Source organism: Gnatocerus cornutus, chromosome 3 (genome assembly GCF_029298725.1).
Source record: "Gnatocerus cornutus isolate USDA-ARS CGAHR chromosome 3, icGnaCorn1.1, whole genome shotgun sequence".
Lineage (NCBI taxonomy): Eukaryota > Metazoa > Arthropoda > Insecta > Coleoptera > Tenebrionidae > Gnatocerus > Gnatocerus cornutus.
The window spans coordinates 12,198,840-12,211,318 of NC_142235.1; the positions used below are offsets into that span (position 1 = coordinate 12,198,840).

Sequence of the window (12,479 nt, forward strand, 5' to 3'; positions counted from 1 at the left end):
CTGAGCTTTGCTTCAGTATTTAGCGGCACTACATAAATAACATATTTGAAGTGACCCCAGAGGAAGAAATCAGCGGCTTTCGTTGATAAGCCATTCGCAAAAATCTCTTCTGGATAATCATAAGGGAATAAATGTTGAACTTTGGTACGAGTGCCTGTGATCAGTCGCGAGGATTCTTTGTACAGAAGATCTTCCGATGTCTAACTGGCGTGCCACAGTTCGGATTCTTTGCGTGGGGTCTTCATCAACTGCTTCCAAAGCGGCTTCTTCATTTTCAGCAGTTCTGGCTTGACTTGGTGTTTCACCAAAGTCGCGCCAATCCGACAATATCTGACCAGTCTGTCTAGCCCAAAAAATAACACAAAGAATCGTTTTGTTGTCCGGACCTGGAAAACGTTCTCGATACGTTCTTGCTACTAAAGCCGAATTTCTATCGCACTCTCCAAAAATAAGACACATTTCAAGGCATTCTGTCGCCGAGTACATCTTGAGCCTTGTTAAGATATTTGTTAATACCAAACACCAACCAGGAAACCAGCAAGTGAGGGAAACCGAAAGAAACGGCGTTGACACACTCCACTTAGCTTTCCACTGTGTCAATTCTCCTGCCGCCGTGTCACTTGTCATTCATCGCTCGTCAACCAGTGGTCTTCAACCCTCTAGTCAATCCCTAAAGTACGCTGAGCCGTTTCTGCACATATATGTATGTCATGCCAATTGATAGTGTGGCCCCTATTTTAGTGTTAACGATTATACATGAATGACCAGTGTATTGTATTGTGTTAGTAAAATTCATTAAAGTTGGTACTAATTGGAGTGTTTTGAAGAAGAGGAGGATATTGTGTCAAACGTCAATAAGTCAAAATAAATTTGTTTACACTAACCTACAAACTTAAATTTTTGAACTTCGCTGGCTCTTAAAAAGTGCACTGTAAATTGAAAGTACTTGGCAAAACACTAAAAAAGAGATACCGGTCATTTCTTACACTGGTGCGTAAGTTGCCATTGAAGACTTCGCAATGATAGACATCTATGCTGTATGCTTATTATTTATAAACTACAAGAGAAGTGGTGTTTAGCCTTTGACGACAGTTCATTGCAAAAAATTTAACAATACTAGAATTTGAAGATTTTTTCAGAGTTTGACATAAGTAGGGCATTTGGTCATAAAGTTTGTAACGTGTGCTTAATTTACGCAAATGCAGTACGGTTGCAAACATTCATGAAGTAAAATCAGACAGTTTCCAGCTAGAGTGGTTAAGGTTAAAGCTAATTTATCAAATTTTGAATTTACTACTTCTTTGTGGACGCGTACGCCAAAATTTCGGTTAAGATTTCATTCAAGTTTCACTTGCATCACTTCTCTTGTCGTCTTCAATCCTTTAATTAGGTGATTAAGCATTCGTGTTTCAAAAACACAATAGTAAACTGCTAGTCGGTGAGATTCTATTACTTCACTGTTAAAGAAACCACTTATTTAAAAACATCCCAATATTTAAGGCAATAACCTCATATTTTTGGAAGAAATCAACAGTTTTTAATGTTATTCCAACGCGAAATGTAAATGTCTCATCAATGTTTACAAATTTTGACGATCCTGTCAAAATACTGCCATGCATGTCGGCAACTTTTGGTTTGATATAAAGTATAAGTTCAAACAGTTAACTGAATTATTGAAGTCTGTCATTTTAACGCCAATTAAGTTTACAGTGGACCAGATTATTTATACAAAATTCAAAGGAGAAAATTTAAACTAGTCTCTTAGCAACACGCGAGTGTATCTTCCAGACAGAGAGTTGAGACTAATATTACTAGAGGATGAAAAAGTGATGGTGGGGATGTTTTAACAAGGGCGCCATGTTGGAAATAGTCTTTCTTGAAATGTATGCAACCAAATTTGATTCAATGTACTGATTAAACAATTTATTTCCATGTTTCTAAAGATACGGCTCAACGACATCAATAGACAGTTTCATTTTAAATTGTCTGGGGAAAGTTTTAGACAAAAATGAACCAAAATTGATTTATTTAAACACCAGTAATAATGAATTCAATCAATTTGATATCACTTTTATTCTTTCTATTGAAAGTGGTTCAAATTTTATGCAAAGTTTTGGTCTACAGCATGAACAAATTAAACAATAAACAAAAAAATAAATTTTTTTTCGTAATTTAAGAAGACCTGTGCATCATCATAATTGTTGCGATTCATTTGTTTTGCTACCAATTTTTAAATCAAGCTTATGACTTTGTAAGTATTAAACTTTTTTGTTTTCAAAACGAAATACTTTACACTGCTTAAATCCAATTAACTCAAAACTAATGTAAAAAGAACGAATTTTTGTGAGCGCAAAAGTTTGCATCAAAGTTGGCGGTCAATAAATTTATGATTTATGATCTGCATAATAATTTCTTTTATTTAATTGTTTTTTCTTGATATAGTTTAAATATTTATTACAATAAATTTAATACGTTAATATCATAAACCTCTTATCTATATTTTTTAATTATTTTTCGAATTGACATATTGTGGTTGTACGTGATACGAAGGTAAAAGGTAAAAAAATTGTTTTGTACTTTGTTTTAGATCACAAAACATCAACTTTCAAAAAGGGCAGATAAAATTAGTTTGAATTTATCGGGCAGTGTCATAATTAGTATAATATTTTTTTAAGTTTATTTAAATTAAACAAAATATTGAACTGTTTATCAATTGTTGATAAAAAATAATAATGAATTTAATGATTTATAGACATGTTTCTTTTCAAAAAACAACAGTTTTATTTACTTATGTTGTATGCACCCCCTTATTAGTAGGCAACCCCCATTTACACTATGCCCAAAACACAGCATTTGGCTATTTCCAATATGGCGCTCTTCCATAAACAGTTTTGGTTACCCCCTCTACCATCTTTTCATCCTCTAGTAATATTAGTTTCAACTCTCTGCCTCCAGACCAGTCCCACGCGGCCTTGTGATTGGTCAACTTTGTCATGTTTTTTCTCAGTTTCTGTTGAAGTTGGAACTTTTTTTTCAGCAATTTACACATTCACAGCTTTTTCCGATATGCCCGGTTTTCGACTAGGCATGAGTTCTGGGACACCCTGTACTTTAGAATTTTGTTTATTCTTATTAATCTCGAATTTGTTATTTTTTTATAATTTATTTACTTATTATTTTGTCTATTACATAAGGTTTCTATTTATATTTGTTTTTCACAATAAACTATGCTATACCTATTGTGTTTTTTATTTACTATTTTTCAAAATCGATGTTTTCATCGATGTAAGTGTGCTCTTGTTGAATTTGAGTTCAACATCGATTTTTTTTACTCGATGTTCCCAAATTTATGTAATACCGACCGAAAGGAAAAAAAAATAATTAGAAGTATCAACAAACTGTTTTTATTTACTTAATCGAGATTCAGTTTTTTAAAGGTCCCTGCAATGCCGAACATGTCGCTTTGTTTATTGGTTCCCAGTCGCAGGTTCTCATTGGACAGCATTTTCAAGTTAGATTCGAAAATCGGTTGGTTATGTTCGAAGACTTTGTCCCATTTTCCTGAAACACCGAGTTGCGACTTACGTTTCATTTCTCGGGGGCTCGATTTTTCTTACCTATTAAATTTTCGACCGTGTCCAGGTCGCCCCCATAATCCCTCGGTAGACACTCTTTTGGGACGACTTTATGAAAAGATTTGAGGTCTTTGTGGATGCGTATCTGGAAATGTCTACTGTGTCAATCAGGAAGATTAAAGATTGAATCAACTTACCCTTCCATAGAGCTTAGAAGGAAGTAATTTTTTTAGAATTGAAAGCAAAAGGTTGATAAAAGGAGGAGCGTTGATGAAATCGCAGCCCACAAAGCGGCCGGAGTAGGCGCCCTAAAGTGGTCAATAATGAAAAAATCAGAATCAAAGTGGAGAAAAATTAGACTAAAATGAGATTATAAAGACGAAATGGCAACGGGAGCACGTGAAATATTATTTTAAGTTGGCAACTCTGAGCTATCATATGTTCATGGCTTCCTAGAAGCGAGATATACTTTAAATTTTAAGAATAACAGGTTTAATTTGATTTAACAATGAAAAAACTATTGAGTCATTTATAGTTAAATGTAAAATGACAAAACAAATACAATTTAGGAAGGTTTTTCTAAGTGACCGAACGTCATTTTTCACATAACTTTGAATTCCTGTCATTTTACAGTTAATTCTTCCAAAACAAAACCACTCAATCAATGATTCTGACCATTTTTGGTCGTTTTAAACGATCAAAATACAATTTTATAATGACTAATCAAAGGGACGAACACTATCAATTTTAATCATTGTCAAATCAATTTTTCCTTAACTGCTTTCAAATTTAAAAATAGGTTTAACAAAACAATGACAATTTAAGAAGATTTTGTAAAGTAAGAAAATGTCTGCAATTTTTACAAATCACTCTCATTTTTCACATTGAATTTCTTTAATTTTACAATTATTTTTACCTGAAACACCTAAGCAATGATTTTAACTATATTTTGGTCGTTTCAAACTAACAAAATTCAATTTGATAATGACAGTAATAATAGAATCGTCCACTAACATTAATCATTGTTAAATTATTTTTTTCATAACTGGTGGTTTCGTGTTTAAAATAGAACAGTTACATTGTTTTTTTGGTCATCTTTTTTTTCAAAAGCTGTCAATTTCATTTGATATTGACATAAATAAATCATTTTTAGTCGGTAAATCAGTGATTTTTACTGTCTTTGTCTAAAAACTAAACATGATGGCAAAAACAAAAATCAATATCTTTCAATTTTAGATGACCTGTCGAATCACTTTTGTTTCATTTAGTAGAACTTGATAATGACAGTTATAAGCCAATAATTAATATTAGTTGTTCCCAATAAATATCAATTTAATAATTACGATCTGACATTGCGATATTAGTTTATGACTAGAACAAGTAGGTCAAAGCAAAGTAACGAAATAACGTTTAAAATTAACAAAATGACACAATTGATGACACTGTTACCCTTTAACTGAGCTGTCATATTGTAATGGCCCTTTAAAATTAGGAAGTTATGGTAATGAGAATGACAGCGTTAAACTTCAATTATTTATATCAAATTTGCATAAAAACAGGGGCGTGAATTTTAATTTTAAATATCTGTCATCTTTAACGTTTTGACATTTTTCAATCATTTTCTGTCATTTTACAATTTTAGTGATTTTTAACTTTTAGACAAAGTTTTACTAATGAAGTATGCTTTTCCCATAACGTCCACAATTTTTGAAAATCTCTGTAATTTTTCACATAATTTTGAATTTCTGTCATTTCACAGTTATTTTTACTTAAAATATAAACATTTATTAATAATAAATTTTGACCAAATTTGGTCGTTTTAAACAATCAAAATTGTATTTGATAATAACAGTGATAAAAAAGTCCTTTTTGCTACATTTAAAAACCAAATAAAATCACCAGTCATTTTTAATCACTGCTAAATCAATTTTCTTTACATGATTGTTTCAGATAACATAATAATGACAAAATTTAAATAAAATTAAAAAGAGGAAACAAAAAATAACAAAAAGTGAGAAGCTGTCAATATTATTTGATCTTTGCAATAACAAATAAATAAATTTTAGAAATAAACAAAGAATCTGTTAAAGCATGGTCATCTTTCAATTTTAGTTCTATGAGCTAACTCCATCGTTGGGTTAAAAACATCGTTTAACTACGAGCTGTTATATTTCCATAGTCTTCTAGAAATAAGAAATAATTCGAATTTTGAGATAAAGTTTAATTCGATTGATAATGATAAGACCTATTGTGTCATTTATAGTTAATAAAATAACAGAACAAGAACAATTGAAAAAGATTTCTTTAAATGACAGAAAGTTCCGCAATTTTTAAAAATAACTGTCATTTTTCACATAAATATTGTATTGAAAATAAAATTCTTACAGTTGGTTAAGAATATTATTTTAACCATTATTTACCGTTTCCAAATAATAAATAAGTAATCAAAAGTTATGATAATGACAGAAAAAATATTTTATAAAAATTTAGTAAAAATTTTATAAACATCGATGATTTACGCATTAAATTTCATTTTTATTTGATCCAACGGCATCGCAAATTTTTATTTTTTAAAAATTGTCAATTCCATTTGCTATTGACAAGAATAAATAAGTCATTTTAATATATCAATAAGTAAATTTTTGCAATTTTGAGTATGTTTTGAAGTTTAAGCTTTGTCATTTTTCAATTTTAACTTTTCATACTGACTTTATCTCATTTAATACAAATTGATAATGACAGTGATAGTTTAATTACTGTTAAAAGTTACCAACAGATAAAGATAAAATAAAATGACAGGAAATTATCTCAGTTTTGTACAATCAATATCTAATTTGGTAATTTTAATATTGCTATTCCAGATTATAATTATTTAATTTTAAAAAAATTTAAATTTAATTTAAAATTAAAAAAAATGTATAATGACAGAATAAAGTGTCATTTTTAAGCGTCTTTTAATCTAAGCAGCACAAGATTTTGTTGTTTTTCAATCAAGATCATCAGGTATAATTTTCCTACAACTAATTATTTAAAATGACTTAATAATGACAGCAAAACAGTCATTCTTAAACAATTGTTGAAAGTTTTAAAAACAGAATACAAAACACTATTAAAAATCATCTACAAAGATGGATGACAGAAAAAGTCATATTGTAGTCATTATTAGTTTACTGTTTTCAATTCAATTTGACAGTGACATTATTAAGTCGCAATATACTTTTCAAATTTAATGTTTTAGATAGAATGACAGTTCTGTATTATACTTTCAATTTGTTATATTACTGTCATTACTTTCATTTTTAATACTTTTTTCTAAAATCTACATTTTTACTGATTTTCTATTTATTAATTCATTTCAAATGATTTAAACGTTTTTAATTCAGTTGAAAAATGAAAGCAATCAGTTGATTTTGGAACAATAGAAAATAACTAAATGATACTATTTTTAGTTGTCATTTTGGATTCTTCACTTGACCGTTTCAAACGCTGTCAATTCAGTTTGATATTACCAGAAATAAATGAGTCATTTGTATTTGATAAACAAGTCATTTTAGGGCACATTATAAATAAAACCTACTGAAATTTTGTCAGCTTTTAATTTTAGATGACCTTCTAAATAGACTTTGTTGCAAATTGATAAGAATTATTAGTGGGTCACTAGCAGATAAAAATAATAAAATAAAATGGCAGATGTGACAAGTTATTACAATTTTTAGAATGACAGGAAACTCTCTCACTTTTAATCATTTTAATTTGACTTTGTTATTTCAGTCTATAGAAGTATTTAATTTAATAGAAATTGACGAATTAAAGCAATAAGCAAGTCAAAAGAAAACAACAAAATCAAAACAGTTGACTGATGTTTAAAAATGATAGAAAATGTTTTTTATATTACGGCATTAGAAAGACGTTACTTTATGTTCTAAAATTTTGCTAGAATCGTGGTCAAGGTAGGAAATTTTGTTTTTAAAGAGTTGGCAGAACTAATTAGTCTGACTGTCACCTGTTTCCTGTCAAGTTCTTGGTCAATTTCACCATTTACGATTCGTGTTTAATAAATTGCTGCGTGAATAAAAAATGTATCAATATAATTGAATTGTCCTTTGCGGCCAACAATATATGTATCTAAATATAACAGATGTGAATACAGGTTGTGAGGTTAGGTTAAAATTCAGTGACAGTGAAATGTAAAAATAAATGTCAAATTTCAAAATAAATTTGAAAATCAAATGGCAAGTCGTAGTTACAAAAACCATTAAAAATCGTGTATCGTGTAAAAAGGGTGCAAATTCGAAAAAATAGTATAAAGGACTTGTTTTATAGTGGCGCTAGTGCTGGAACATAAGCCACTCTGAAACTTGTTTTAAAATACACTAAAAATGACAAGCAAGAATCTAGTAAAAATCCCTACCTGATAGAGCGACAAGAACTTGGAGATCACTAGTGGATTATTCCTCGCAATTGTGGCAGCCGTGTGTCCAGTGAAATCCGCCACAAACCTATCACCCACCGCGTAGTCATTCCTGATCAAAATTTCGAACAAAAGAAGGTTATATTTAACAATGCTGACAATATCGTAGTCGTTGGGATCTGGGGATTTTAGTTTCCACACTATAACACGTTCTAACTCTGGTGTTAATTTCGGCAAAGGCAACGTGGTCCTGTAATGACACTTTTAGTATTTTGCACATCGAGAGTGCAAAGTGTACGTTTGCTCACGCGACGGAATAATCGTTTTCCAATCCTCAAAAAGGTTGAGATGCACCCCACGAAGAGTACAATAGCCGTCTAATTTCTGTTTAGTTTGCTCAACACGGAATTTGTTGCGGAGCAAGCAGCGTTCGATGAAGTTTTCATCTGGAATTTATGTTGTAATTAAGTTTGGGGATTTTTTACTTACCGTCGATAGTTGGTAGATGTTGCTGTTGTTTGATCCAGTCGATGATGATTTTGACGTCGCGTTTGATGTCGTCTTCTTTCACTTTGAAGTGCTTGCGGACTTTTGCGACTTCGGTGTTGGTCACTTGGATGACATCCATTGTTTCTTAATGGAGAAGACGGAATAATGTCGACCACAATAAACATCTTAATCGTGGGTTATTTATTTTCCGGAGGTCATAGTGTTATCAGCTGATACCAGATGGCTGATGTTCAAAGACTAATGGTATGGTCTATTTTCGGACCGGTGCATCTGCACTGGAGGTTTAATTGAAATGCACTTTCGTAGGTCTTTGGAAATTGCGAGATGAAAATTTTCAGTCATTGGTAATTTATTATCATTGGTATGTTGAAAAAAAAAACTTTTTTGAATCTTTTACCCCTGAATTAACTTGGAAATTCTCAAAACTCTAAGGAAAGTCTAAAAAATGTGAGAAGAATCGCTTCAAAAATTATAAAAAAAAATCTAAGAGTATCTAAGAAAAAATGTATAGATAATAAAAAAAATTATCAAAATTATTCTAGAAAATTTAAGAAAGACTAGAAATAATCTAGAAAACCCAAAACAATTTACAAAGAATCCTGACTAAAACTAAAGAGATTCAATAGAGTGTAATATTAAACTTTATACAAATCCGAGAGGGTATTTAGAAAATTATACACAGAAAATTTAAGTTAATCAGAAGGTAAACTAAAACAATCTATGAAAAATCTAAAATTAGAACTTAAACACAATCTACCAGAAATTTAGAATAACAAAGCAAAGTTGAAAGAGATTTTTAAGACCGTACAAAAAATCAGGAGTAAATTTAAAGAATTCAAAAAAAGTCTAGAGAGAATTTGGAAAAGCAAAGCCAATTTAAAGATATGTTATATCCATAAACGATTCAAACAAAGGAATGATTATTTAGAAAATCTGAGAAAAATATGACTAGAATTCAAAAGAATCCAGATAATCTAAAGAAACTAGAAAGAATTAAAATAAATCTTAATAAAATTTAGATGTATGTAATTTAATGAAATCTAAAAAAAAATCTAAAAAAAGCATTGGACAATCTCGAAAAAAAATCTGCAAAATTTTAATAAAACTATGCGATTGTCTAAAAATCTGAGGAAAATATGTACACTACATACAATCGAAATTCTAAAAAAAGTATAAATCTAATCTAAAAATAATTTAGGTAATCTAGAGAGACGAAAACAATAAGTTAATCTTATAGAACTTTAGCGACAATCTAAGAAAAATCTACAGAATAGACAGGGAATTTAAAAAAATCCAAAGAAATATAAATAATTTAATTTTGAAAAAACTTAAAGAGGACCTTAAGTAAGAAAACACACAAAAAGAATTAAGAAAATGCAAACAATTAGGAAAGAATCAAAAATTAAATTTGGTTGTGTTTTTGTAAAAAAATGTGTAGAGCACTCAAATTTTGTAGTAGTTTTTCAAAAATTACTATTTTTTTTAATTCTGTGGATTTTTGAAAACCGTTTTTTTTACCCATAGAGAGACTAATTTTACGAAAAAAAATAGATATGTAATTTAAGGAAATGTAAAGAAAAATAGCATTAGACAATCTCGAAAAAAAATTTGGAAAATTTTAATAAAACTATGCGATTGTCTAAAAATCTGAGAAAATATGTATAAACATACATACAATCAAAATTCTAAAGATAGTATAAACCAAATCAAAAAATTATTTAAGTAATCTAAAGAGACTAAAACAATCAGTTAATCTTATAGAACTTTAGAGACAATCTAAGAAAAATCTACAGAGTAGAGAAAGAATTTGAAAAAATCCAAAGAAATATAAATAATTCAATCTCGAGAAAACTTAGAGAATCTTAAGTCAGAAAAGTCACAAAAAGAATTAAGAGAATGCAAACAAAATCTAAACGACTAGGAAAGAATCTAAAATTAAATTTGATTGTGTTGATGTAAAAAAATGTGTAGAGCACTCAAATTTTGTAGTACTTTTTCAAAAATTCGTATTTTTTTTAATTCTGTGGATCTTTAGAAAACCGTTTCTTTTTACCTATAGACAGACTAATTTTACTAAAAAATGCCACTTTGCGTGAATTTGGCTGTCGTAGTAAAAATTAGAAATTTTAATGGAAATTGAAGCCATTAAATTTTCAAAAATTCGTATTTTTTTTACTTCTGTAAACATTTAGAAAAAAAATTGTAATTATTGTGTTTAAACTGACTGAATATATCAGAAAATTGGCGTTTTTTGTGAATTTAAAACTTTCTGTGGACATTTAGAAAAATGTCTCATTTTTGTATACAGATAGACATATTTTACCAGAAAATAGTAGCACTTTTTAAATTCAAAACTCGAAGCAAAAATAAATTTTATAATTAAAAATCTGGAGAACTTAAATTATTAAAAAAAATCGTAATTCTTTACTTTTGTCATTTTGTTTGAAAAGGGTAGCACTTCGTGCATTTGAAACTTGTAGCAAAAATTCAAATTATTAAATAAAAATAAAACATTTTCAGCACCAAAATTATTCAAAAATTTTTCTAAATTTTGTATTTTTTTAAATACTGTGAATATTTGCAGAATTATTTTATTATTGTGTTAAGACGATTTATTCTACCAGAAAATGGTCGTATTTCGTAAATTTGAAGCGCTTCACAACTCTTAAGAAATGTATGTGAAAATAGAAAATTTGGGGGGAGCACTCAAAATTTTTAGCAAATTTTCAAAAATTTGTATATCTAAAAATGTCTCGTTTTTGTCTTTAGACAGACTAATTATACCAGAAAATTGCCGCATTTCTTGAGTTTGAAACTCGTAGCAAAAATAGAAATTTTAAAATTGATCTGAATTATATAGGTACTCAAATTTTTCAGCAAATTTTCAAAAATCCGTATTTTTTATAATTCTGTGAACGTTGTCTTGTTTTTCTGTTTAAACAAACAAATATTATTCTACTAGAAAATGGTCGCACTAAATTTAAAACTCGTAGCGTAAATTAGAAAATTTTTATGGTAAAATATCAAAATGTCAAAATTTTTAAAATTATTTTATTTCTGGTAATTCAGTGGATAGGTAGATATAAAATGTCTCGTTTTTGTGTTTAGACAGATTAATTATGCCAGAAAACGGCCGAATATCGTAAATTTGAAACTTACAGCAAAAACTAAAAATTTTAAATGAAAATTGAAGATCAGAACACTCAAATTTTTCAATAACTTTTCAAAAATGAGTATTTCTTATATTCGTGTAGATAATTAGAAAAATATCTTCTTTTTATTAATAAATAAAATTAGAAATTCTCAGGCAATGAAATTATTCAGAATTCCTTGAAAAATTATTTTTTGCTTAATTCTATAAATATTTAGAAAAATGTTTTGGGTTTGGTCGGACCAATTCGCTCTTCATAAAATTGAAACTCGCAAGACAAATTAAAATTAAAAATTTGAAGCACTAAAATTAGAGAAAATTAGCAATTTTAAATGAAAATAGAAATTTTGAGTCACCTACTTAAATTTAAAAATAAATTTAAATTAAATAAATTTTAATAATTTTAATAAGTAAATTTTCAGAAATTTTTGTGGAAAGTATTTATAATGTTTTGTTTTGTGTTTAGACAGCTTAAATCTACCAGAAAATAGTCGCATTTTGTAAATTTGAAGCTCACAAAAAATTACAAATTTCAAAAAGAAATTTTGTAGCAAATTTTCAAAAAATTGCATATTTTTTTGGGATGTTTAGAAATCGTTTTGCTTCACCGTCTGCGCGAACCAGATCTATCAGGAAATAATCGTATTTTGTCAAGTTGAAGCTTGCAGGAAAAATTGCAAATTTGAGGAACAATTTTTTAAAAAATCTATATTTTTTTTATTTCTAAATTCATTGGAAATTGGTTGATCGTTTTTTTTCGCGTCCAAGCAGACTTAATTTACAATAAAATAACCACATTTCGTGAATTTGGAGCTCGTAGCAAAAATTAGAA

General features: G+C 28.8%; 1 protein-coding gene across 1 annotated transcript; it reads right to left on the reverse strand.

Annotated features, from left to right (window-relative positions):
• Positions 1-3,406: 3,406 nt before the first annotated feature.
• On the reverse strand, positions 3,407-8,662 carry LOC148176952 (alpha-tocopherol transfer protein-like). Its single transcript, XM_088032495.1, has 6 exons — positions 8,476-8,662; positions 8,285-8,432; positions 7,987-8,236; positions 3,773-3,883; positions 3,618-3,720; positions 3,407-3,561 (listed from the first exon to the last, which is right to left on the reverse strand). The coding sequence occupies exons 1-6, from the start codon at positions 8,612-8,614 to the stop codon at positions 3,413-3,415; spliced, it is 900 nt and encodes a 299-aa protein (XP_087888621.1). The 5' UTR covers positions 8,615-8,662; the 3' UTR covers positions 3,407-3,412.
• Between the last annotated feature and the right edge of the window lie 3,817 nt (positions 8,663-12,479).